A 26254-nucleotide genomic window follows, 5' to 3' on the forward strand; every position below is an offset into this window, starting at 1 on the left:
TATCCCTTGACTCCTCCAGCCTCTCCTTTCCTCACCTACCGTCCGTAGAGGTGCTCGCTATCAGTCAAGAGCCCCCCCGCCGCCAAAGGGCATCTGAGCCTTCCCCCAGCACTCGGCACCAGTAACGAAAGCGCTTAGCACCACAGTACGAGGCCAACCACCTAACGCCTGTCGGACAAGCCGCTGACCTTGTACCCCTCCCCCTCCTCCAGCACCTCTCGAGACATCGAAAGTTCCGACCGACATCGAAGACACACAACCACAACCATCTGAGAACTTCGCGCGTAACGGCAGAATGGCGCGCCGTGAGTCTCTGTCTGAGATTCGCGCCGCCAACCCCGAGCTCTTCTTGACCGGCAACATCATCTCGGCCACCTTCAACATCCCCCATGCTGTGACATACCACAAGGGCGGCGCCTGGGTGAGTGCATTTTCTTGGTTGCGGATCGTCTTGGGGAGGCCCTGAAGCTCGTCTGCGCTTGAACTCGGCACTGGTCGAGGCGAGCGTGAGGCTGACGAGCTTTGTTTGATTAACTGAGACTTCTCCCCCCTCTCGCTTGGTTGATTGCCTCATTCTGCTGCTTTCCTCCGTCGCCTCCGCCCGTGGAAACCACCATACTGACTGGTTTCGGCTGCGCAGGATTTGAAGCCCCGCCGCGGCCAGTCGGCCCTCATCGACTCTTTCGCCTATCTCTCGTCCGAGGCGACGCCGTGGAATCACACAGTCGTTGCTTGGACAGGCGAGATTGCCAACCCCGACGACGACCCGCTGTCTCCCCCAGACACTCCTTCAGCTGCGGCCACCACCATTGGTACCGCCAACTCGCTGTCGGCTCCCGTTCCGATCGATGCCAACACTCGGCTGCCCACACCTCCCCCAGTCGACGGACTCTGGATCCCCAAGGCAGACCAGACTCGGCTGGAGCACCAGCTGTCCCACAGCAGAACCATCCGCACGGTGCCTGTCTGGCTTGCTGACGAGAACGAGGCCACCGCCGATGGCATCATGCTCAAGGATCAGGCTCGCTGGAGGCGCTATGCTGAGCACGATCTCTACACACTCTTCCACTACAAGCAGCACGAGCCCACGGATGGCCGCAAGGAGCGTGCGCAGTGGGCCGACTACTATCGCATGAACCAGAAGTTTGCCAACAAGATCATTGAGATCTACAAGCCTGGTGATGTTGTCATCGTCCATGATTACTACCTGATGCTGCTGCCCAGCATGCTCCGCCAGCGGGCTCCGAAGATGTACATTTCCTTCTTCCTCCACTCGCCCTTCCCCAGCAGCGAGTTCCTCCGATGCCTGCCCCGTCGCAAGGAGGTGCTCGAGGGCATTCTGGGTGCGAATCTTGTGGGCTTCCAGTCCTACAGCTACTCGCGCCACTTCCTCAGCTGCTGCACGCGTATCCTTGGGTTCCCCTCGGACACGCTTGGAATCGACGCCTACGGCTCCAGGGTGCAGGTCGGAGTGTTCCCCATTGGCATCGACGCTGCCAAGGTGGAAACTGCGGCCTGGGCGGACACCGTCAACGAGAAGCACGCCGCTGTCCGGAAGATGTACGAAGGCAAGAAGATCATCGTCGGACGAGATCGTTTGGACAGCGTGAGGGGCGTTGCCCAAAAGCTGCAGGCGTTTGAGCGCTTCTTGGAGCTGTACCCTCACTGGCGAGAGAAGGTGGTCTTGATCCAGGTCACATCGCCCACCAGCGTTGAGGCCGAAAAGGGCGACCCGGAGAACAAGAACGCCAGCCGAGTCAACGAGCTCATTACCAAGATCAATGGCGAGTACGGCAGTCTTGGCTTTTCGCCCGTGCAGCACTACCCCCAATACCTCAGCCAGGCCGAGTACTTCGCCTTGCTTCGGGCCGCAGACATTGGCCTCATCACCTCGGTGCGAGACGGAATGAACACGACGAGTCTTGAGTACATTGTTTGCCAGAAGGACAGCAACGGCCCGCTCATTCTCTCCGAGTTCAGCGGCACGGCGGGTAGTCTCCGCGATGCCATCCACATCAACCCCTGGGATCTTTCGGGCGTGGCGGAAAAGATCAACATGGCTCTGACCATGTCTGAAGAGGAGCGCGCCAAGATGCAGACGAGCCTCTACACCCACGTCACGACACAAAACGTCCAGTCGTGGATCACCAAGTTCATTCGCAAGGTTCACGCTGCGCTGAGCGAAACCAACTCAGTCACATCGACACCCCTGCTCGACCGCGCCCTCTTGCTGTCTCGCTACCGCGCGGCGAAGAAGCGCCTGTTCATGTTCGACTACGACGGCACTCTTACGCCCATTGTGCGCGAACCGAGCGCCGCTGTTCCTTCAGAGCGCATCATCCGCTATCTGCAGTCGCTTGCGTCGGATCCCAGGAATGCGGTCTGGATCATCTCTGGCCGAGACCAAGAGTTCCTTCAGCAACATCTCGGCCACATTCCCCGGATTGGCTTCTCTGCTGAGCATGGTAGTTTCATGCGCGACCCCGGCAGCCACGAGTGGGTCAACCTGGCAGAGAAGTTCGACATGGGCTGGCAAGCAGAGGTCATGGAGGTGTTCCAGCGGTATACGGACAAGGTTCCAGGTAAGTTGGTGCCTGTCATCAAGAAAAAGCAAGACAAAAGAAGAAGAAGCTAACACACTGTCCCTTAGGTTCCTTCATCGAGCGAAAGCGCTGCGCCCTGACCTGGCATTATCGACTGGCCGAGCCCGAGCAAGGCTTACACATGTCACGCGAGTGCCACAGAGAGCTGGAGACTGGAATTGCCCAGCGATGGGAGGTCGAGGTGATGCCGGGCAAGGCCAACATTGAGGTGCGCCCTACGTTCATCAACAAGGGTGAAATCGCCAAGCGGCTTGTGGCTACTTATCACAACCCGGGAGCTGCTCCGACCGAGAAGGACCCTTACCCTGGCGAGATTGAGTTTGCTCTCTGCTCTGGAGACGACTTTACGGACGAGGACATGTTCCGCAGCCTGAACTCGGCATGTGGCACGATCCTGGACGACCAGCACGTCTTTACAGTCACTGTGGGAGCAAGCACCAAGGTGACGCTGGCTAAATGGCACCTTCTGGAGCCCGAGGATGTGATTGAGTGCGTGGGTCTGCTTGCTGGAGCTGGCGACCCGGCCAGCCTCGAGCGTGTTGGAGAGGTGAACCTGGCAGCCCTGAGCCAGGTGGAGGGTCACATTCCCGCTGAGGAGCTGTGAAGGACACTGCTCCATCCCGGTGTTTCCCGGGAGCTGGTGTGATCTTCTTCATGGCAAGCTACGAGGCTGTCTCCAACGGCTGAACTTGAGTGTTTGGCAAAAGTCTTGGGGTGATTTTTTTTTCCTTTTGATGATTTGCACATTTGAGATGAAGAGAGCGAAAACGGATGCATAGAACGGTAATAGAAACGAAGGATGGCGCGTGGCGTACGGGGCTAGTAATAACCTTGAGGTGGAAGAGTTCCCGAGATACAGAAAAACAAAGGAAGAACAACAGGAAAAAAAAAAGAGAAAGGCAAAGCAGCAAACACGGGACGAAAACGGGATTGCGGCCGCTCTGTCGGTCAATCTGACATGAATGAGTTCGTGTTTACACTGGCGAAGTATACAGAGTAGCGTCAGTCGCGATTCATTTAGCGTGGAGAATAGGACAAAGTTTAACGTCGATATGTTTCGCATTGAATCGTGTCTCAGGAGGAGGTCGAGAGGCTGACATTGTTCGGAGTAATAGCTGCGTCGATCAATGTTCAGCAGCATAGTCCTTTAACTTGGTGTAAGTTGATTGCAGCCTGTGGCTTTCCAAGGTAGCATCAAACAGGAAATTTGAGGACTTCGGCCAAACGCTCAGCTGGGCTTGGGTCATTGCTGAACCAGGCAAGTTGGCCATCTTGCCGAAGTGGCTGCCACGAGAAAGCGTGCATTTCCAGTTTTTGGCATCTGGGGTTGTATCGATCTAGAAGAGAATAATACCCTACCCGGGCAGGTAAGTCGTTGCCAGCCGTTTGGTACAGCTGAAAACACGTGCGTGGCGGCAAACCAGGCGAATCCGACGGCGAATTAGAGAATGAGGCTTGTGGGAAGAAACTTGGGGCAGATCTCGTTACATTCTACGGAGAAGCAGCCCATCAAATCAGATGGTGGATGAGACGTTAGATGGTCTGGAGACCAAAAAGAGGCCGACAAGTGGAGGAGGCAAAAAGGGCGGGCTGAAACTCTGGCCGTTCTTCGGCAGCCATGCTTTTTTGTTCCCTTTTGGTGGTCTCTTCTTAGTACCATTGGGGATAACGCTGGATGGGAGGGAGAGCGGCATGGCTTGATGGGAGGGAGGGATCTGGCATGTCACACGCGGCTGTTTGATTCGACGCCTTGTTACTTTCTTCTCTGTTCGTGTGTACTGCATTGGTTGGGCAGAATAAGGAGAATACATGTAATCTGGAGAAGAAGATCGAGGGCACAGAGACCGCCGAACTTTGTTTCCGGAGGGGCCGAGGGGCCGTTTACGCGGGAGGCAGCATGAGGAGATGGTGGCCAGGCTTTTAGCATGATCCGGGGGTGTTGACTGGTACCTTCTCGGGGGCTGATCTGATGCGAAATCCGTTAAGCTTCCCGTGATGAGGGACGAGGAGGAATGTGGAGGATTGGGGGAGGAGTATGACACGAGTTTTTCGAAGGAAATCTCAGCGAAGAAGCGCCGCTTGATCAGCACAGATTACGGAAGTCTATGGGGATATGGGGAGATGGGGATTTGCGGATCAGAATGGAGAAAAAATGCAGAGCATAGAGCAAATCTCTGGGGTCATGGGGTTGGAAGATGTCCGGAACACGCGCGTTTTGCAGTGTAAAGGACCGAAAGGGAGGACACCTGCTGACTCGGACATTTTACTCCATCTGTAGACTTTTTGGTGTTTTTCTCTCGGTTTTCGAAAGCGGCTGTGGACGGTTCTCCGTGCTTCTTCTTACATACTCACTCCTTTCTTGCGTGGCTTTGTCAGGGCTCGTCAGCGTTGTCAGTGCACGCACAGAGCACTTGAGGTACACTGTTAGTGGCGCTGTATGCAAATTACCAAGCCTTGTATCATCGTCTTTTCAGCAATTATCAAGAGCTGATAGTGCCTCAATGGTGACCTATGCCCAGCTTTCTATCGAAGTTCTGCCCGGTTTCCACGAGGCTCCCCTTGACCGCATTCATGCAGAACAATTTGTATTAGGCCCCTGCTGATTCCGTGCGTATCTTCTCTGAGCATCAGGCGTATTGACAGGACGCATCCGCTACTACGACGTCATCAGCCTGGAAGTGCCGAGGGCAGGCCGGAAGAGACGGTGCTTGGCGCCGCCCCACTTGCCGGACCCGGGGCGGCAGAGACGACGTCATGGGGCGTCCAGTGAGAAGGCACGATTGATGGGTTGAGGGAAGGCCTGCAGGGCATTGACGTTGCGTCGTATTCCTACTTTTTTAGGTATGCTGTTACATTTGATAAAGAAAAGGGAATTGTTATCTCTACGAGATCGTGTATACCATGTTGAGGACGTTGCAATGCGCGGTTTTAATTCTGCAAGCGTTGTGATATTGTGGGCTGGATCTGCAACTGCGGCTTGCTGATTCATACGCATGTTTCTGCTAAAGCCTCACCTTATCAGAAAAGAAGGATGAAGAAAAAGAAGAGAAAACCGGGGCCCGAGTCTGCCGAGACATGGTCCCAAAACAAGAAACCCCCGGCAGACGATGTACCTCAGTACGTACCGAGGTAGCAGCAAGGTATGGCCAGACACAGATCGCCCAAGCACACGCACGGAAATTTAAGGTGCAATGACAGAGCCGGTACATAAGCTTTTCCCGGTGGAGCCCTTCTCAGGCTGGTGGAGTCTCGGTCAATCGCGATTGCCTGCTTTTCATTCGCCTTCACCTCGCTCCTGCCCGCTGGCTCGGGGGCAAAGCGACCAATCGCGTCACGGGACCGGCGAGCCAAGTCCGCTTCCATCTCCAGTTTCTGGCCGTCTTCTCTGCCTCTCTGCCTCCGGCCTGCCTCTCCACAGCGACTGGAGTAGGTCCGTGAGAGTAGGACCGATTTGTGCAAGGAGAGTCTCGGTATGGTGGGCAGAGCCGTCTCGTCACCCAATGGCCCAATCCGCGCCTTTCCAGCCTCTTCGCGGTCGTTCGCTTTCGGCCTCACACCTGACTTGCCCCCTGCGGTCCCCTAGTCGGCCGTCCCCAGGATTCCATTCGCTGGAGGGCCCGTTTCCCCAAGCCTGAACCCGTGGGGTGTCCGTTTGTGGTGCGTCCCCGGGCCCTCAGTCTGGGGCCAGCGCGTGTGAGTGCTCGAGATGCCTGCTCGACCACCCACCAAACCGCCGGACTTGGGCCGGGGTCCCACGGTTTCTTGATCGTGACCATATGGCGTGGGTGTTGTGCCAGCAATTAGGTCATTGGGAGCTGCCCGGGCATCAGTGGCGGCTTTGCCCATGCGGGAGAGGATTTATACCCCGATGCCTCCCCTCCTCCACGACGACGATCCTGTCCGACTGAGACAGTTACACCACCGGCATCACAGCCAGCATCACCACTACATCACTTCAGTAGGGGGCCAAGCTTTGTCTACAATAACTCGTTGGCTCTCTTCTTCTCTTATATATCTACAAACACACACCTCCACGGACAGTTCACATATAGGGTGACACCTATCTACCGTGATAGCCTCAAGCAGCCACAACACCCCTACTGCCACTCAAGGGCTCTGACACCGCAAGCCCGGACTTCAAAATGCGTTCCAGAAGGGGCGGGTTTATGACCATTTACTTCGACCAACATGATCCTTCGTCGGAGAAGCACGACCCAAGCCATGGCCGTCCATCAGTCTCTGGCCTGGACTATTCTCCTTTGCCACGTGTGACGGGACGCTCGTGGGCCATGGGAGCTCTGGTCTCAATGGGTGGATTGATGTAAGTACCGCTTGTCTTCTGTCAAGCTGATAATCCATGGACTTGTGCTAATGTCTCTTCCTACCCAGCTTCGGATACGACACTGGTCAGATCTCGGGTTTCCTCGAGATGCCCGATTTCCTGAACCGCTTTGGTCTCACTCACTCTGATGGCACCAAGTACTTTAGCAATGTTCGCTCCGGTCTCATTGTCGCCCTCCTGTCTATCGGTACTCTCATTGGCGCCCTGGTTGCTGCACCCATCGCCGATCGCGTTGGTCGCAAGCCTTCCATTTCGCTGTGGAGTCTTATTGTGTCCATCGGCTTCGTTATCCAGATTGCCTCTGTCGACGCATGGTATCAGGTCATGATTGGCCGATTCATCTCTGGTTTGGGTGTCGGCGCCCTGAGTCTGCTTGTCCCAATGTACCAAGCTGAGACGGCGCCGGCCTGGATTCGTGGTGCCATGGTTTGCGCTTACCAGCTCTTCATCACTATGGGCATCTTCCTTGCCGCCTGCTTCAACTACGGCACTGTCAAGCACCAGGCCAACAGCTCGGCTAGCTGGCGAATCGTCATTGGCCTGGGATGGATCTGGACCCTGGTTTTGGGTTTGGGCATCTTGGCTTTCCCCGAGACCCCTCGTTACGACTTCAGACACGGACACGAAGAACGAGCCAAGCAGACCATCTGCCGTGTCTATGGCGCAACGGAGAACCACTGGGCTGTTCACACCCAGATCGTGGAGATTGAGCGCAAGCTCCGCGCCGAAGACAAGCTCAAGACTAGCCCTATCCAGGAGTTTGTCGGCATGTTCAAGGCCCCCCGCATGGCTTATCGTATCGCTCTCGGTATGACTCTGCAGATGTTCCAGCAGCTCACCGGTGCCAACTACTTCTTCTACTACGGAACAACCATCTTCAAGTCGGTGCAGATCAACTCTTTTGTCACTCAGATCATCCTCAACACCATCAACTTCGCCGTCACCTTCATTGGTCTGTACATGGTTGAGCACTTTGGTCGTCGCAAGTCTCTCATTGCCGGTTCCATCTGGATGTTTATCTGCTTCATGATCTTCGCCTCTGTGGGCCACTTCATGCTTGATCTCAACGATCCCGCCAACACCCCCACGCCAGGTGTCGTCCTCATCGTCTTCGCCTGTCTCTTCATTCTTGGCTTCGCCACCACTTGGGGCCCCATGATCTGGACCATCCAGGCCGAAATCTTCCCTTCACGCTACCGTGCCAAGGGTATGGCCCTGTCCACTGCCAGCAACTGGATCTGGAACTTTTGCATCGGTTTCTTCACCCCATTCATCACTGGCGCCATTGACTTCCGGTATGTCCATTTTGCTCCTGACCAAACAATATTGAGCATGCTCGCTAACCTCACATGTATAGATATGGTTACGTCTTCGCTGCCTGTAACTTTGTGGGCGCCCTCATCATCTACTTCTTCGTCATCGAAGGCCAGGGCCGCACCCTCGAGGAGATCGACACCATGTATCTCGAGCACGTCCTCCCATGGAAGAGCTCCAAGTGGGTGCCCCCGCCCCCGGAGCACATGGCCAACATCCGCAGAAAGGCAGGCGTCGATCTTGACGTCCTTGCCGACCACGACAGTGATACCCCGATCACCGATGGTCACGAAAAGCGGGCTTCTCCTGATGCCCCGGTTCCGTCTCACCAGGAGCATGTCTAAGAATATGATGTATTCATATTGTAAATAACGCGTCTATGGATTTTCTTTGTTGCATACTTATGACTGAGTTTGGATATACCAGGATGGATATGGTGTATGATAATGCGGCTGTCGGTAAATCTTTCAGTTAATGAGTGTACTTTTACAAACATGATACCAATTGATATTTTTCAATCTATATTCTCTTGCTCTTCTACCCATAGTGACCGCCGACAATTGCTTAGAGTATCGGCAGCGGTTTTGGCCTGTTCCCATAGTTCAGACTCCCACGACCACCACGAGCCATGATGCTCTGCAAGGCCATCCCTATGACGCCTTGTATGCAACCCCTCAATTCCCAAGCATTGTCTCGCGTAATGGCCATTGAAGTGGCGCCTCGACCGTTTTGACAGGATCGGAATCCTATCGGCCGCAGCTGAGGAGAGGGGAAGGGGGGTAGAATGACGTCCGAAAGACATTTCGAGAATTGTGAGCCGCCACTTGGAGAAGGTTGGCCAAAAAGGTTGTCGGGCTAAGCTTAACCTCCTAGTGACGTTTTGCTAGCTGGAAGGATCCAGAAAGTTGGGGTAAGTGACTGAATTGGGGGAGTTGGTGGGTTGGATTGGATTCGGAGAGAATATTATAGTGTCAGTGGCTTGGGACTATCGATCTGGGGCTTTGGGTTCGATTGATGGGGAGTTGTGGGAAGGGGGTTGGATCGTCTCTCCGGGGTAGTGCTCTATGGGTATAATGCTTGGCGGAGGCTTGTTTGGACGATTGGGGTGCGATGTGAGGAGAGGGGGGATGTTCTTTACTTGATGCATGACGGTATGTGATGTTTAAGTGAAAGAGGTTGGAAACCTGCTATTAGAACTTGCTACACCCGCATAACAGACGTCGATGGAGAAGATGGATCATGAGTGGGGATCAATTGAAGGAGATATCGATACAATGCCCCCAGAACCCACCAGAAGAAGATGTTAGCAAGTCACCCCAATGAGAGGACAGCAACAAGGTAAGCAAAAAAAGGGGGAAAAAAAAAAGGAAAAAAAAAAGAGAAGAACTGAAAGACACAAAAAAAAGGCAAGAACATACAACAGCCGGTGTTCGCTGCTGGTCACCCACCCAACTACCAAACTGAACCTCCAGACCATCGTCAATGATGCTTCCTAGAATCCCTATCCAGGATGCGGCGAAGAACGCCCTTGTCTAAGGTATGGAGGAAGCAGACGGGACCCCGTACCCTAGGGATAGAACATAGCCGAGCCTTTGCCGACGCAGCCCTTCACTTGTCCGCCGGGCTCGCTGCCGTTTCCTAAGGTACCTACGGAGCGGGTGGAGCTTCCCATTTACTCCACCACCGTCTTTCTGAGACCGAAGACCTGAGGACGAACCTTCCTTTTAACCGCCGAGAGGAAGTTGGAAGCGCTCCGGGATTAAGGCCGGACGATGGGTACTATACCCCGCTTCCCCTTGACCCTCTTTCCCGTCTTCTTAAATTGGTTTCCCTAAAATCATCCGTTTATCTCAGGCCTCGTCTCGTGAGCAGATGAATGCGAAGATGAGGGCTCGGCTTTGTTAACTACGAGCAAGATGATCACAATACGTCATATGCAATATGCAATACGCAATAGGGAATACGCAATATGCAGGCATCCTGTCATTCACTGCGGAGTGTTATAATCCCACCGTCTTACGGGAGGAACAAGATTATCCGGTGGGTTAGGGTCTTGCAGAATCGCACAGTAAGGGATTGCCAGGTGACAGATCCTCCTGGCAACCGCAGCCGCAATGACATCTTGTTTCGCTATACCTCCACCTTGCGCAATGCAGTCAGTCACTCCTGGACCGCGTATTCAAATTGTTGGACCCACGAGACCGTCTTGAACCATGTCATGCCATTCGGACACTTTCCTGAATAGATCGTGACGCCAAGTGCCGCCTGGGCACGGAGTATAATCCATCTATTGCTACACTTGCCGCATATAGCCTACACCGAAGGATTGACGCATTTAGACCTTGTTGGTAGACACGGCGCCTCCCGAGGATTCTGGCTTAGATGCAGAAAGCTAGAAGCGGATAAGGACCGAGCAGGGTGGCTTGGACCGCTAATCATGGACTATGGACGAGCAAACCCATGACCCATTGGGCTCAAAACTTGACGAGGCATCTCTTATGAGGAGATCTAGCTAACGATAGACTGACAATGTCCGCAAATAACCCGCCCTAAGTCCTCATATGCCTCGAGCACACAACATGACCTTCCGACAAAGTCACCCTCCTCGCTGTAGCCGAACTCCTCAATGTCTCCCTTTCACTATTATCTCTTTATCAAGAAATAAGTACTTGTCACGTAGCAGGAGCCGCGCAGTCAGATGATGAGTGCGCACACCGGGCTGACCGGAGATGTCCTGTGTTACGGTAAGCTCAAGTAGACGGTCAAACATGAAGTATTTATATCCTTCGTATGTACGCAGCAAACCTGGAGTGGAACATCAAGCGACCATTTATATGCTCAATTAGCCCTGAAGAACCGCCTGTGCTCTCAGCTATCACGAATTGCTCCACCACGTGTCACTATCTCCATTATCATACCCTCGAAGTCCACCACCCAACAACCTAGGCACAATATGCATATCTCTCTGCTCGCAATCTCCGCCCTTCTCGCCGTCACGCCCGCCGCTGCTAGCCGCTGGGTCGTCGCCTGGGAGCAAGTCGTCGGCGCTACCTGCTGCTCCCGTGGGACCTGGTGGAACGACGACATAAACAAGGGGTACTACGTCTCCAACTTCGACGAGGGCTGCCACGGCGCCACCCAGGTCGAGGGCGTCAAGGAGTTCTGTATCGACTGGGGCCACGGGCGCGGCCACTTCATTAGGCTCACGGGTGAGAAGAAGTGCATGCTCGAAAGGAACACCACGGTCATCGATGAGAGCGACTTCCACGCCACGTACCGGACCATCTTCAGCACTGCGGACTGCGCGTGGTGAACGCCACGGCGGCCGAGGCCGCTGAGGTCAAACATGCTCTTCCTGATAGCGCCAAGTCTAGGCACGGGGATAGAGGAAGAGGCTTAGATTCGTCTCAAGGCCGTGGTTGGTGGCTGTGGTTCATGCGAAATAGGGGAAAGGGGCTGGTGTCGAACTGTCGGCAGGTCTCAGGAGGATGAATGAAATGGTCGGGGATGGGTAAGGGGGATGATTCTATTTCTGCTATTCGGTAGCTAGGTACCTGCCGTAGGGAGGTTGACTCAGATCTCCTGGAGAAGACGGCTTATTAGTCTTTCTTTTCAACTATCTAACTCACTACTCCTGTAACTGGAGTTCGCCACCCCTGAATAGGCCACCATCTTCAAAATCATGACGCATTGAAATCATGACGCATTGACCTTTGCAGCGTAATATTGCTATTCTATATTATTATATGGGAAACCCTATTCTAGTTACTACGAGAAGTAGAGCCCTTTGAAGAAAGAACTCTCGACACTTATAGCCGTACTATCATGGTCTAAGCCCTATATAAGCCTCTCCTTAGATACGATAGTCTGTAAACATCAATCTTAAATGACTGTGTTCTCCTCCCCCCAGAATAGGTTTAATATGTATTCTATAGTAAAGCAGTGTCCGAAGCAAAGGTCTGCTAAACAGTGACAGTTAGCGTAGGCAGGTATCCGTTGAATAAAATTATTTATCTTCCAGTCTATTATAGACGGACTCTATCGTTTTCATCTAAGATACTCCATGGATGAGGTTCTATCTCTCTCAGCCTGCGACGAGGAGCCCGCTCTGCCGTTAGCTGCTAGAGAGGCGGGGGGGAGCAAGCAGTCGAAGACTGGGGGTGGCCATAGGAATTGTAGAATACTTCATCATCACTGAAGCTTTCTAAGTCAACCCCGGACATTGTGAGGTCATTGCTAGTCTGTTCACCAGATACCGGTTCTGCAGGAACCCCAATGTCCTTAAATCCTCTAGAGACATTTGACCTAAAAAATCCATGCTTCCTGGTTCCAAGTGAGCCGAATGTGGAGGAGGTTGAGGAGTATTAGCCGAGTTGTGGCTCTGTATCTCTGTCGTCTAACCCCAGTCAAGTTTCCCAGAATGCAACAAAAGTCAGTCTTTCAGGCAGTGCTTGGGGCTGCTGTAATTGGCTTAGAGGTCGGCTCAACTCTTTGACAGTTTGTAGACAAAGCGAATGCTTCCCCGGATGCCAGGATCAGTCTCATGACGGTGCTAAAATGCAGCTGGGCTAACTAGGTATTTGACGAATGGTGCTTGGCCTCGCAGTCTATGAATGAGCTGCAATGACACAGAGCCTGTATTTATACTGTTCCAACGGCAACAATTCGTAGCGTTGGAGGGAACCGCAACCATCCGAGACACCTTGTTGCATGCAATGCTTCAATTACATGTAGCAGGTGGAGATAGCCTCAATTGAGAGACGCTGAAGGGAAGAAAGATCCGATGAATTCACGATCTTATGTTTCCTCCGGCTCTCGTGGGTATCGGAAGCATCCGTCGTATCGTCTCGTGTCTTCCACCAAAAGGCATCGATTTGTGACTGCCGCCCGCCAGTTGTAATCCCACCAACCGAAAGCTGAATTCCAAACATCTGCAACAGAACAAAAATGCGCCAATAACACGCATATGAGACCTCAATTCGATAACCAATCAGCTCTTCATGCATAACCCGGGTTGTCATTCTGCTGCGTTTGGTCCGAGTACACCATCCCGCCATTGGGCTGGTACGGCTCTGCTGAGCCCTTGAGCAGAGCCTGACGCTGCTCCAACTCCTTCTCGTGCTGCATCAGGGTACAGCAGGTGCACCAGCAGGACTTGCAGAAGTCGCCAAAGCAGCCACCCTTGAGGCCGTACTTGTCGCGGATATCGCCTCGTTGCATTGTGGTGGGAATGCATCCGAGGCCGCAGTGGACGAGGAGGGCGTAGACTATACACTATAGCCAAAGCCTTGTCAGTATACCTGGTGCAATACACTATATATGCGTTGATTGGAGGAAGCCTCACGGATGCGTTGCAACATGAGTAGTCTTCCAAGTTGCCGTGCCTCATTCGGTGCTGTGCCTTTCCGTATGTGATGCATGGAAGAAAGCAGGTCAGACAGCAAAGCCCGGCTGGGCTGCAGCAATCGAACAGGCCGTGAGCCCATGTAGTGTCATTGCTCTTGGTATCCTCTTTGGAAGACATGGTGGCGATCGTTCAAAGCTGGGAAGAAAGGAGTCAATGAGTGTAGAGAAGATTGGGTGTTGGGTTGACAGACTTGGCAATGAATCGTCTGAAGGCGTAAGAGCCCAGCATCTGCCGGGTATTTAAGAAATAGACGGGGAATGAAGAAGAAACTGGCTCCGTTGCTACCGATACAATTGCTACCCAACAGGGCATTCGGAACGCACCCCGTAGTTTGTGCTCAGCCCATCAAGGATGAAATTGACAGGCCTGTGGCCCCGGTTATCAATTCCGGGGCTAAAGTTTACGAGTCGCCAGCTTGAGATATCGACGACATGGATTGTACCTAGTCGGTAAGGCTGAATCGAAGCCATTATTGTTTATTAGATTAGTCGACCCTGCATACAAAGTCCGAGCTTGCGTTGACGGGGTTCATGGTGTACTAAGGCAGTTTCATACTCATCTTTCATACTACCTACCTTCTCAGGTATCACTCTCAGAGGGGAGTGGGTCCTAAAGCCTTTGTGAGATCATATCAGAATCTGCAACCATCAGTTGCCGTATATCAGTGTGTTTGATGCAACTGGAACTTTGACATTCCTAGGAGAAACTTTCTTGATGTTTATGTACATGTGACTGAGATCAGATCTGCTGTTCGACGAGCCCAAAACATTGTGTCCAATATGCCTAATTGATCAATACTAGAGCAGCGCTAAAATCTGATATCAGCTTCCTTGGCGCCATGACAGCGCTGCTAGAAGTTAGAACTAGAGGGGGCTCATCTTTTTCTACGGCATTACGGTTGACTCCTTGACAGCTTTTCTCCGAATAGTGAAGTATCAAAGCTAAATCTCATCTTGAATTTGTACCAATTTCATCGTGAGACGAGCTGAACAAATGACAGGACTGTATAGAGGACAAGGCATTGTCCTCTGAATACACTCGAATGCCGCTCAGTCTCCTGGACCTGTTTGCTACATCTGAAACCCAATTCCCACATGGACGTGCTTTTCCAACTGTCTGGCTTCTGCGGGCCGGGCCTAGCTGTTTGTTGGCAAGAGTGTTGAAGAAGCGAGTCGCGCCACCAGCTCGTGGGCTAGAGCATTGGAGCCCAATGCTGCATGCCCGTTAAGCGAGGACGATTTGGCCATGACTGAAGATTCATCTTACTTGAAGCTTCGGCAGTAGATGCTGCTTTTTCAGCTCACAGAGCAACTAAAAATAGCGACTGCGATGCAAGATCGGTTACCATCGCTAGCTGCCTGCTGCCGACGAGTGGCATCGTGACACGAGCACTTTCTTTACCCCATTTTCTGTGGAGGAACGGTTTGCATGGCTATTACAAGGTTCTCAGGTCAGGGATTGCACTGTTGCGGAAGAGATGATTAGTATTAGTGGTGTGCCATAAGTCACAGTTTTCTCTGAGACCGCATGTTCAGTGGAGGTTTGTTTCTTTCCACGGCTGTCTGTGATGACACGGACACCAACGGGGTCTCAGTGATGCAAATGTAACGCAAGCACATGCAAGTTTCCAGACCCTTGGATCTGGCTCCGACTTCCTTGGGCGGAACATGAAGTCCCATCTGGCCTCCTGATTTATGTATGCGGCCTGGAGATAATATAGTCGCGGTGCAGGCCGTTTCAAACATATGTGAAACCAGCAGGAAGTACTACCACGAGTCGGAACTGTGAGGTCGCTCTCCGGCAACCTCCCAATATTTATATATGAGGGAAGCGCTCCATTCACAAGCAGTCCCTGTTCCAGGCAAGTCTTCCGTACTTGTCCTCTCTTGACCGTGAGTCGGAGCAGCAGATACAGCGTCGGGAGAGAGACTTGAGGACCTTTCACCCCGTATCCATGGAGGGGGCTGTTCCAGTTGCCGCATCTCGGCACAAGACGCATTATGACCCTGACCATGCTCTCGCTGTGAAAGATGAGAAGAGCTGGCTTGAGCCGTTTGCATCCTTATTCTCCCCTTTTCCCTCACAGACAGGGTATTTGCGTAAAGCTCCTCAATCCCCGCCCAGCGGCGGTCGCGATAAATGTCAGGATTCTTCTTCCAGTGGTGATATGTTTCATCGACAACCTCCCACGCCGCGCGAGCTAGCTGGCTAGATGATGGCGACGCCGAAGTTATGCATATATCCAACAGGAGGTACGCCAAAGCAGTCCATTCAATGCATGGATCAAAGAACCACAGCCATTTGCGCCCTCTGCTATCCCGGCGCAGATCTTGCGCGACCCCCATCACTTCCTCGCACGCTTCGCGATACTTGGTACATAGAGGCATTCCCTTTGGATGCGGCTTGTAAACATCCATCGTCAACTTTGCGAGAATGAGCTGACAACTTTTGACCATAGTGCGATCTAGAAGAACTGTCGCGTAGCGATGCGAGAGGTACTGCTTCTCAATTCGCTCTCTAAACTTGTCCAGAGCTTCTATTTTCTGCGCTCCAGTCATTGCCTGATAGCTGTTGCTGTCACAGAAGGTATCTGAGAAGAGAACTCGTCGAGCAAAATTACTCGCTTCAAATCGGACGAGGTAGAACAGCATCTCGCTGCGACCGAGCTGTGAGATTGGCGGTTCGCCCATGTCAGGGCCTAAGGCAATGTCGTTGACGTTGAGTGGTAACTCCGTAGGAAACTCCCGCCCACTCATCAATGGTTTGTAGCCAGATTCTTGGGCATATTGGACGTCCAACGTGCATATCTGCCACCACAATCGACGTCTCATCTCGCGCTCAAATGTGCCAATGGTGCTATCTGAAAGGGGGTGAATCTTCGTGCGTCCCGCCATTATAATGGCGAGTAAAAGTAATTTGCTGACGTCGGGGCCATTTGCATCCTGACGCCCGCATATCTGGAGAACACAAGGGAAGTTAGCCATGAGCTTCGGTCACTCAGATGCTTTGATCCAGGGATATTACCAAGTACAAAACGAACGCCTGCAAAACAATGATATCCTGAGAAGTCGATAAGTCTGCTGCGTCGAGAGATAGCTCCAGCCCCTCTCGATATCTAAGACACCGAATGTCAAAACAAGGTACGGTAGGAATAATGAGTCGTACAACGGCGCGTACCTCTGTAGAAGAACTGGTCTTTCTTCCTCCAGTTCATGGCGGCATTCTGCTGCCGACAGCGATATCGCTGTGGCATAGTAGATGGCAAACACCACGCAATTTGTGCATGGGTCAACCGCTTCTCGGCCCTCGATTGTGCTCATAATATATCGTTGCACAGAGGGAATGTGGAAGACCTTGACAAGAGGATCGATTACGTCGAGGTACGTCTGCCAGATGAACGAGACTTTTGCTGCCGAAGGATGAAGCCGTTTGAGAGGGCGTGAATTCTCGTCCCAGCAGTCCGAGGAGTAGCTTTGGGAAAGGCGGAATAATATTAACTCCTGAGTTGCGGAAGTGTTGCGATATATACTTGGCAGCCAAATGTTTCGTGCAAAAGACAAGTCTGGACTGGGCAGTTCACGAGTAGCGTGCTAAAGGCAGAGAGCAGCCAATTAATACAGGAGTAGAGCCAGGGCTATCTTCTTTTGATGGTTGCTCACAACAGGGGTTCCGCAATCATGTTCAGTGCTCTGATGCCGCCCGTTTGATGGTTCTTGGCCAACTTGCAACAGGTTGCAGATATGCGTTATCTTTTCTTCGAGGGACTGTAAGGCACGCTCAACGGACCGCACTCGAGCTGCTAGGTCGTCATCTTCAGCAGCATCAACGGTTGGTCGCGACGAAGGATATTTGCATTGAAGTTTGATGCGTGTGCAATATGCACATGGCATGGACCTGTCACACCTTATTTTGCGCCGCCGACACTCAAGACACGAGCGTCCTGGAGCAATCGTCCTGCGGTTCATGGGCTTCGAAGTTTTCTGTGTAGGCTGTTGAGACCGTGAGTTGTTGATCGCGAAGTTGCCTCTGGGCATTGAAGTTTCTGGGAGAATCGTACTGTCCAAATATACCTGCTGCTCAGCTGAAATGCAGGGAAGAGGTGTATGTAAGTTGCAGCGGCGGAGGTGCGGAGGAGCGTCCGATTGGTGAGAGCGGACATCACGGAGCGCATCCGCATTTCTAAGCAGGATCACTGTTGGTTCATGCGTAAGATTGATGAGACGGTCGGTCACAGATAATCGGAGCCAGGGTTTTGAACCAATCGTTATTCTTTTGCTTGCACTTTATGCAGTCTAGCGTCCCGTGTCAGGAGCTAGGTTAATACTCGCGGACTGGGTGTAAGTGAACTGCCGAGTGACTGAGTCTGATGGTCAACAACTCAAGCGTTCGAAGTGCGATGTAGCTTTACCTTCCAGTGATTTCTCAGAGCTGCTGTGCTCCTTGATAACAGGATGGGTCTTCTTGGAACTGCTACTCTTGGATATAAATATCGAGCATCCTCCCTTCCTTGGCCGTCTCTTTTCTAAAGGTCGAGGCATCTAGCCACAACTGCAAGAGCAAAACATCGCTTGAGCGGACTACAAATCCCTTCCTTTTGCATCCTCTTTGACTTGTTTGCCTTGAGGAGACAAAAGTTTCACCTCAACAAGTCCAGAATGACTTACAAGAACGTTGTTATTGTGGGTGTATGTGGCCATACATACCGACACTACCCTTGTCACCCATACCTTTACTGATACTGTTATAGGCCAGTGGTAGTATCGGCAAAATCATCCTCGAAGGACTGATCACCGCGGGTGGATTTGACCTCACTGTCGTTTCCCGCAAAGACAGCTCGGCTACTTTCCCACCTGATGTGAACGTCTACAAGTCAGACTTCACCGACTCCGACCTCCAGTCTGCTTTCAAAGGCCAGGATGTCGTCATCTCCGCCGTTGGAGCCGCTGGGCTTGGAGAGCAGAAGAGACTCGTTGATGCTGCAATGAGTGCCGGAGTCAAGCGTTTCCTGCCTTCTGAGTTTTCTTCGAGTAGCCAGGATGCTGGTGTTCTTCAGCTGCTGCCGCTCTTTGGCCAGAAGTTGGAACTCATTGAGTACCTGAAGACCAAGCAATCTGCTACATTCTCTTGGACGGGTATTGCTACTTCGCTCTTGTTTGACTGGGTAAGCAAGGTTTTGTCGGACTTGGATCTTTGAAGTTCCAAAAAATAACTGATCTGGTAACACAGGGTCTGAGAAATGGATTCCTCGAATACGATCTCGTGAACAAGACTGCTACCATATGGGATGGTGGGAACAAAAGGTTCACCCTGACCAACGAGAAGGACCTTGGAAAGGCCGTTGCGTCAGTGCTGCAAAACGCTGAGGAGACTGCCAACAAATATCTCTTTGTCTCGTCCGTTGAGACCAGCCAAAACGAGATCTTGGCTGCTTTGGAGCATGCCACTGGTGCCAAATGGACTGTCAACAACACGACGACCAAGGAGCAGGTTGATGCCGCTATCCAGAAATTGAGTGCTGGCGACTTCAGTGGTGCTTATGCTCTGGTTCGAGCAACCAGTTACAGCTGCACGCCTGGCTTGAAGTCGAATTACGCCACGGATGAGGATTTGTCCAACGACCTCCTGGGATTGAAGCCTACGAGCGTGGCTGAAACTGTCAAGCTTGTGACCGGGTTCGGCAATTGAGTTTCCCGTGGAGGACACTATGGGCCATTGATCGCGTTTTATATATAGAAAGTATCGAGGAGGTCGAAAGTTGACAATATGACTTTTCATCTGCTTGCACTGGACCATAAGTCTGATTTCACCGGTACATTGTAGAGTCGCAGTAAAGGACCCCGCCTTCAGTAGCTGCATGAGCCAGCACATGAACCCTTGCCTCTACTAAACCAAGAAAAAAAGACAAAGCTCACAACAACTGTCTTCAGGCACAACCACAAGAATTACAAGATATTTTGAAGAGCAAAAAAAGACAAAAAACATACAACAGCCGGTGTTCGCTGGTGGTCACCCACCCAACTACTAATCTGCCGGTTAGTGGCTTATCTATGGGGGAGCAGACGGGACCCCGAGTTTTCCACTACCTATGGTCGTATGTGCTTGGGATGGTGACGAACCACCTTATAGTAGGGGCACAGGTGAGGCCTTCACCACGTTAAAATCACGGCCTCGCGGTTGAAGAAAACAGAGGTGGCTCCAAGACATTCCGTTGCCTCGATGCGAAGGGCTGATCCCATTATCTGACGCAGCTATTTCTTCTATTGGGAAAATTGCACAACCTATGGATGGACAGGTGACGACTTCTACGTTTAAACTTGTGTCTATACATGCAAACCTGAGCATGTATTGAAAGTTAAGAAGAAGCCTGTATTTCCGATGCCCAACTCGCCGCTGGTAAAGAAAGTCCCCGATCAGCAAACATATATACATAATGCCCCGGCGGCAAAGGAATCTGCCACTCAGCGTGACTCGGGAGATTTCTGGGAACCTTTAGTTCGATACCTCGTCTGGCGTTGTAGACTTGTTGCCTAGTTGGTGAACCGTTTCGTTAGACGTTGAGCATCTAAGGGAGTAGCAGGCCAGCATCCCAACTAAGTTATCCAGTAATCCCATCTGCTTTTTTTTTTCACTGTGACCTAGGTACTGTTAGCACTATTCTAGATATCAGAAAGGTTTCTACTTTCTTCTACTATCGCGATCAACATCTAGTCTTGTCACATGCGTTCTTAAGACAAGTCTTATGCTCTGTATCAATAAATTTGGGATGCTGGATACCAAAGTTGGGGTGCTGGTTAGCTACTTCCTAAGTCAAAGCAGGCCGGGTTGAATAGAAGTCAAAGCCATACATTTAGATCGTAAATGCTATTCAGGTTTCGTTTTCCGTTGTACATACGAACTGTGAATACTATCAGTCTGCCAGACCAGTGCAGTCCTTCTCAGCCAAGCCTTCGCAACACATTCCGGACACCATTGTCAATGACATCAAGGCTGCTTTCCGCATACTCGAGCAATGTGCCACGATTCTTGGCTTCATGGACCCTGAGTGGATTGATCTCCTTGAACAGCCGCTCGTAAAAGTTCCTTAAAGCCAACCTTGTCACTGGGTCGAGCTGCGATAAGAATCCGTATTCCCGGGCGGCTGCTTCAATCATGGGGAAATTGCCTAGTGGAATGTTATGATCGAGAGCCAGGAAGTGCTTCAACCTCCAAACCGATGGGCGCAGTGCGTCTTGATGTGGCGGGAAGGATAAAAATTCCCGCAGGCCAGAGTCAGCGCGTAACGAGTAGCTAAAACCATATTGATCGAAGAGCTTCGAAAGGCTGCCGGTTTCATAAGCCACCCATAATTCGTTGAATGAACATGTGGGCCGATCGGGGTAGTCCCTTGGTTTGATCCCTAGACTTTGGTCGTAATCTCTCAATGTTTTATGACCACCTACAAGGAAAGTATATAGATGCCCAAGGCCACTTTCGTCGTCTTCGCCGCGGCAAGTTGCGAAGCCGAAATCGTACCACATATCAAATCCAGCCCAAGATGGGTTTGGATGCGAGCCGTCCAGGGCCATGGCGTAAAACAGGAAGCAATGCCGTTTCGATAGAGGCTCAAGCTGCCTTATTTCCTTGACACGATCCTCTTCGTCGAGGTATTGCTTTGCGATAGTTATAGCTCGTCCAAGGGGATTATCCTTGAAGTGGAGATCAAGAGGCGGGCTTGACTTATCCAGAATGTGCTGATTTCGGAGGAACCATGGGAAGTAGCCCCCACGATACTGCGCAGGTAGTTTGGAAAACGTCTCGATGATTTTGCTACCGAGTATATCTCTCACTCGCCATTCGTTCAGCTGGATGGCTCCAATCCTCAAACGACGTACGAGACCCTGGTAGAGGCCAAGGAGGTGAGATTGCTCTCTGCGATCGCGGCACCGGGCGAACCCATAATGCTCAAGTGTCTCTGGGTCTTGGGGAATTCGATCTTCAAGTGCGTCTTCATAAAGTATGTCGGCAGTTGTTATCGAGCGAGCTGAACACTTAGTGAGGTGACGGAATCGCATCTGATCTTGACACTGTCTACTACAGAACCAAGCCAGGCTGCAGAATTGACAGCGACGATCAGTCTCTATTTCGCATATTTCGCATTCACCTCGCATTTGTTCGGTTTCAAATATGTTTCTCGTGGTCCCGTCTTGGGTTTGTCCACCCAAAAAGGCATCGTTATCAGCTTCATCTTGAGCTCCGCTTGGCAAAGACTGACTTGATCCCCTGTCAGAGCATGTCAGGATTGTAATGTGATCAGTTCAGAATTGGACGCTTACTCGGGGGTTGTAAAGCCTGTTTCTTCACCAGAGTTGGACATCATTCCTTGGCGCTGAGCTCTTAGATAATCTGAGACGAAGGATATGATAACAGGGTTCTCGCTGAATTGCGGTCGCCTGGTCGCAACCGAAGAGCCCCCGATAGTAGACTCACGACCGAGAAGAAGCCCGTCAGTCTTCCTATTGCGTATGAATTCTTTCATGGCCTTCTCGACATTCTTGATAGCCTGAACGAGCTTCAAGGCTTCTTCCTCAGCAAGCCATGGAAGCTCTGGTACTGTCCAAAGATTGTAGAGTTTGCCATGGCATCCTCTTGTCGTGTAGGACCCGTAATTTTGAACAGCCCTAGAGCAAAGAAAGCAGCTGCGCTTACTGCAGCCGATGTATTTGAATATGGCCGCACCCGTACAGTCGTGTTGTGTCGCCGCCAACATGACTTGCATTTCCGCGTGCACTTCGAAGACCGCGGCCTTTAGTTTGTCGAACCTTTGGAGCAGTTTGTTCTTTGTCCACCCCCCTTTCTTTTTCCCAGTTCCGACAATGGATTCTACTGTCATGTCGTCTAATGCAAGGCCCAGAGATGAGAACGTCTTTGCCAACGACCAGGCATTGTTTCGGACGGTCATATTCCCTTTTGCTTGGCCGGTCGGTGTATTTATCACTGGGAGTATCCGGAGATTTTGGAAGCTTGAGAGCCTCTCTGCACTTCTCGTCAAAGTGTTGAAGCATGTCTGTAACCTGCCGAGGAATCCCAGCGCGTCTCTTAGCAATTTGATGTCGGTATGGTTGCCAGTGATCTCGTCAAAGTCAGTGTCTTTGTATGAGGCGTAAATGTCGTGGGCGCTCATGATTAGCTGTTCGATGCCACCTTGCGTTGGCGAACTTGTGACAACGTCTATAAGGGAGCGAATTCCCTCGAGTTGTGAAGGAAGAGATGGCGTGCGATCGGCCAAGGTTAGGGTCTCAAAATGAATCGTCGCTGATCGGTTAGTCGCCTTCAGGGCACGTTTGGCTTGAACCATGTAATCGTTCAACCTGGGCTTGTACAATTGAACCAATGATGCCAAAAGGTTCTGTTTGGCAGAAATGGCGACAGGATCTAGACGGCATCGCTATTAGCATCTCGCCATGTTCAAATAGGCACGACATGTCAGACCTGAGGAAGCAAGCCTAGAGATGTCTCGAAGGCTAGATGTTATAGTTTCCAACATGCGGAGAGTCGCATCTGCTTTCTTGAAACCATTGTTCCTTGCCACGAGAATGTCAATTCGATCTGGCCACTCGATCATCAGAGATGAGGAGACATGATAGCCTCCTTTCTCATTCGCAACAAGCTCAGACAACCTATCAAGGAAGGCTCTCTTTAGTTTTTTCTCATCAAACATTGAAATTGCGTTCGCGTTGACTGAATCAGTGTCGTCTAGCATATCTGCTTCTGTCTCTTCGTCGGGCGCCTCAGAAAAGCTTGAAGCTTTCTCAACCTGACCGCCATTTTTCAGCCGTAGGAGTTTAGCATAGGCTTCAAATCGAGACCTGTCTAGTCCATCAATACCCCAGGGATAGCTCATCTTGAGATGCTATAGTAGGGAGTAGGATGAACGGCACTGAGATGCCAAACTGGTCCGTACAGCTTGGAAATCGAGACTCGATGCCCGAGTTGGTGCGGGGTTGCAGACGTCTACATGTACGTTGTTTGCCGGGGTGGTTTCGTTTATGCTATGTTGGGAGCGGCTATTACTCGGCGAGTGAAGGCGTTGGATATTCTATTCTCACTGAGTTTCTAAATGGAGGTTGGTGCACATAGCCGGCTGGCCATTAACAATCATGAGAGAATTTGATACTGCTCATATCTATGCCATAGTCGGATGCTACAGTGTGTGCGCGTCTATGTTTGGCGACGGTAATACTCGCGCTGCAAGATAATCGCCATGTTTTAAGTCTTTCTGATGCATGGCATCGATATTATCCACAAGCTTTATGTGCAGGATTGGGTTCTGAGCTAGACTTCAGCATCCAATGACATTCCCATCACGGCTTCTCACAATGGCCACTGTCGAGGCTGACCCCAAATCCTCCGGCATAAGGACTGCGGTAGTTCGACCGCGTTGATTGCCCAAAACGGTTCGAAAGATCACCCTACCCCTGCGCCACAGTACATATGCGAGCACTGCTTTACGTCGACCCTGCAATGCACGTTGCACCCAAGGCCAGGCGAAGCAGCTCGCGAAGCAGACAAGCTTCAGCATATATATTAGAGGCAAGGCGCAGCTTTGCAACGACTCCCCATACGACTCCCCATATCAAGTATTCTTCACTCATACAGGACCCCACGGTCCGGAGTCAAGACATTGCGTTTCACATTCTCGGAGCTCGACAACTACGACCAGCACTGGTAAGCAATGCATCGAGGCTCGAGAAGAAGCTTTGGGTGCGGGGCTTGTCGGCGAATCAAGATGAAGGTGAACGATGAAGTCTATCTAGGTAGATTTTGGAAAGCATTGCTGACATCGTCACTTGATGCAGTGCGATGAAAACCGCCCAATTTGTGATCGCTGTCTGCGAGCAGGTCGGGAATGCGTGTATCCGCCTCAGTTCCACTTTGTCGACACGAATACACGATTCGCAGCACCCGAGGCTCGAGAGCGACCTACACCTCCGAGAACGGGGACGGAAGAATTGAAGGCCAAGCTGACCCTGCTTCATGGAGAAGGCGACGACGATGGAATGATCTACAAGTTCCAGCTGCTCCGCTACCGGTCGACAACGCCTCCGTCTTCGTCGGGGGAATCCAGCCCTTCCGTACCCAAGGCTCCCAGTTTGTCTCGGGGAGAGAAGCTCGCCTCAGCATTGGCCGCTTCGTTCAAAGCCCCTCCGTATGGTTATCGGCTGCATCATCTTGGCAGATACATGAGCGAGATACCTAGTCGCCTTGGTCACAACCCAGCCCTCGATATTGCAGTAGAATGTCTTCTGCAATCCCATGCCCAATTGCTTGAAGCAATCCAATTCTCTCAGCCCAGCACCCAGCCCAGCCCCGAGTATATGAGAGCCCTACAAACCCTGCAGAATGTGATTGCAGATCCTGTTTTGGGCACTTCTGCCGAAACGGTTTGTGCCACTATGCTGATGGCTCACTATGAGGTGAGAAGGTCATTTTTGTTGAAACGCCCTTTTCTGACCTTGCACAGATGATGGCCCCAGAAAGACGTTCTCACCAATACATAGCGCATGCTGGCGGTGCGTCGAAACTGATATTTGTCCGCGGTCCGAGGCGTGTACGCACAAGTTTCGAGTATAGCCTCTTTCGCACTCAACGAGGCCGAATCGTTAGTTTTGCAAAATCTTTACAATTCTGTGGTCATTGGAGCTTATGTATCTTCTTAGGTCCTTGAAGCGCTCCTCCGAGGGGAACACTGCTTTTTACTGACGGGTGGATGGCAAGACATTTGCCCCGAGAAATGCCGGAGCATCAGATTCTCGAGCGTCGACTACCTGTTCGAGAGCATCTGCAGGATTCCCACCCTCGTTAAATACGTTGTGGATTGGAAAGCTGGGGTATCTGAGCTAGGTCTGCACGACATTACAGATATCGGGAGGAGGTTGCAACAGGAGCTACGAGCGGCTTCGCCTCGGGGCTCAATGTCTGCCAGCCTCGAGGGTGATCTTGGATTTGAAGAGCATCGATCTTCGACATTAGATGACGAGTTCCCGCTCAGCATTCACTTCCACTCCCACGAGGGCGCTATATTCCATACATGGCGGTGGATGGCATTGCTACTTACGGAGCTTTGTCTGGTTAATCTTGTCGCTGATCCGAGATTGCGACTGAGCATTGCTGACACTGCGCGGCGGATCTGCATGTGCTACGAATATGCAAGTCTTTCGAAACCGCTGGGAGCCCAGTTCTTGCAGGTGCCCCTGATTGTTGCATACGCTGTGAGCGACCAGAAAGTGAAGAAGTGGATTCTAGACAAGATTAACCTATTGATTGGGGGACTCTATGTCACATATACTGGAGAGTACTTGGACACCATGTCGATGATGATTTTGAAGGGTCTCAAATAAAGAGTATGAAATTTCCTCTCGTTTTGTACCGAGACGTCTAATTCTGCAACCGTGCCACTTAAGGTCTATGAGAAAGTCTGAGTACTGTAAAGTAGATAGAAAAGGCCTCCAACCTCCTCCAAGAAGACTCAGTATAGCGAGACTGAGATCTAGATAACAAAGAAATGAAGTCAACTAGATCTCAAGAAAGTGAATGCTGCATTGAACAAGA

The 26254-nt window shown here is 51.6% G+C and overlaps 9 protein-coding genes across 9 annotated transcripts; 5 read left to right on the plus strand and 4 right to left on the minus strand.

Moving 5' to 3' along the window:
* Positions 1-295: 295 nt before the first annotated feature.
* Positions 296-3207, plus strand: BBK36DRAFT_1121371 (glycosyltransferase family 20 protein; the record flags this gene model as incomplete). The annotated part of the gene is made up of 3 exons (XM_024890817.1): positions 296-421; positions 641-2582; positions 2651-3207. 3 exons carry the CDS (start codon positions 296-298, stop codon positions 3205-3207), a joined length of 2625 nt encoding a protein of 874 aa, XP_024749047.1.
* Positions 3208-6769: 3562 nt separating this feature from the next.
* Positions 6770-8603, plus strand: BBK36DRAFT_1120060 (galactose permease; the record flags this gene model as incomplete). The annotated part of the gene is made up of 3 exons (XM_024890652.1): positions 6770-6924; positions 6993-8240; positions 8303-8603. The coding sequence occupies 3 exons, from the start codon at positions 6770-6772 to the stop codon at positions 8601-8603; spliced, it is 1704 nt and encodes a 567-aa protein (XP_024749048.1).
* A 2609-nt stretch (positions 8604-11212) lies between these two features.
* On the plus strand, positions 11213-11572 carry BBK36DRAFT_1169425 (hypothetical protein; the record flags this gene model as incomplete). The annotated part of the gene is made up of 1 exon (XM_024895311.1): positions 11213-11572. The coding sequence occupies one exon, from the start codon at positions 11213-11215 to the stop codon at positions 11570-11572; it is 360 nt and encodes a 119-aa protein (XP_024749049.1).
* Positions 11573-13257: 1685 nt separating this feature from the next.
* BBK36DRAFT_1119967 (PLAC8-domain-containing protein) lies at positions 13258-13783 on the minus strand (the record flags this gene model as incomplete). The annotated part of the gene is made up of 2 exons (XM_024890640.1): positions 13258-13533; positions 13604-13783. 2 exons carry the CDS (start codon positions 13781-13783, stop codon positions 13258-13260), a joined length of 456 nt encoding a protein of 151 aa, XP_024749050.1.
* A 1649-nt stretch (positions 13784-15432) lies between these two features.
* On the minus strand, positions 15433-16497 carry BBK36DRAFT_1120761 (hypothetical protein; the record flags this gene model as incomplete). The annotated part of the gene is made up of 1 exon (XM_024890740.1): positions 15433-16497. The coding sequence occupies one exon, from the start codon at positions 16495-16497 to the stop codon at positions 15433-15435; it is 1065 nt and encodes a 354-aa protein (XP_024749051.1).
* Positions 16498-16663: 166 nt separating this feature from the next.
* On the minus strand, positions 16664-17109 carry BBK36DRAFT_1120000 (hypothetical protein; the record flags this gene model as incomplete). Its single annotated transcript, XM_024890642.1, has 2 exons — positions 16664-16781; positions 16844-17109. Coding segments are annotated over 2 exons (384 nt in total), but the record flags the coding sequence as incomplete, so codon positions are not given.
* A 1212-nt stretch (positions 17110-18321) lies between these two features.
* On the plus strand, positions 18322-19351 carry BBK36DRAFT_1119963 (NAD(P)-binding protein; the record flags this gene model as incomplete). Its single annotated transcript, XM_024890639.1, has 3 exons — positions 18322-18351; positions 18414-18827; positions 18893-19351. The coding sequence occupies 3 exons, from the start codon at positions 18322-18324 to the stop codon at positions 19349-19351; spliced, it is 903 nt and encodes a 300-aa protein (XP_024749053.1).
* Positions 19352-20601: 1250 nt separating this feature from the next.
* On the minus strand, positions 20602-23546 carry BBK36DRAFT_1202535 (hypothetical protein; the record flags this gene model as incomplete). Its single annotated transcript, XM_024897224.1, has 3 exons — positions 20602-21925; positions 21979-22990; positions 23135-23546. 3 exons carry the CDS (start codon positions 23544-23546, stop codon positions 20602-20604), a joined length of 2748 nt encoding a protein of 915 aa, XP_024749054.1.
* An 831-nt stretch (positions 23547-24377) lies between these two features.
* Positions 24378-26043, plus strand: BBK36DRAFT_1120201 (hypothetical protein; the record flags this gene model as incomplete). The annotated part of the gene is made up of 4 exons (XM_024890673.1): positions 24378-24449; positions 24502-25119; positions 25167-25304; positions 25363-26043. 4 exons carry the CDS (start codon positions 24378-24380, stop codon positions 26041-26043), a joined length of 1509 nt encoding a protein of 502 aa, XP_024749055.1.
* Positions 26044-26254: the final 211 nt, after the last annotated feature.

The sequence above is a fragment of the Trichoderma citrinoviride genome (genome assembly GCF_003025115.1).
Source record: "Trichoderma citrinoviride strain TUCIM 6016 unplaced genomic scaffold BBK36scaffold_8, whole genome shotgun sequence".
Taxonomy (NCBI): domain Eukaryota; kingdom Fungi; phylum Ascomycota; class Sordariomycetes; order Hypocreales; family Hypocreaceae; genus Trichoderma; species Trichoderma citrinoviride.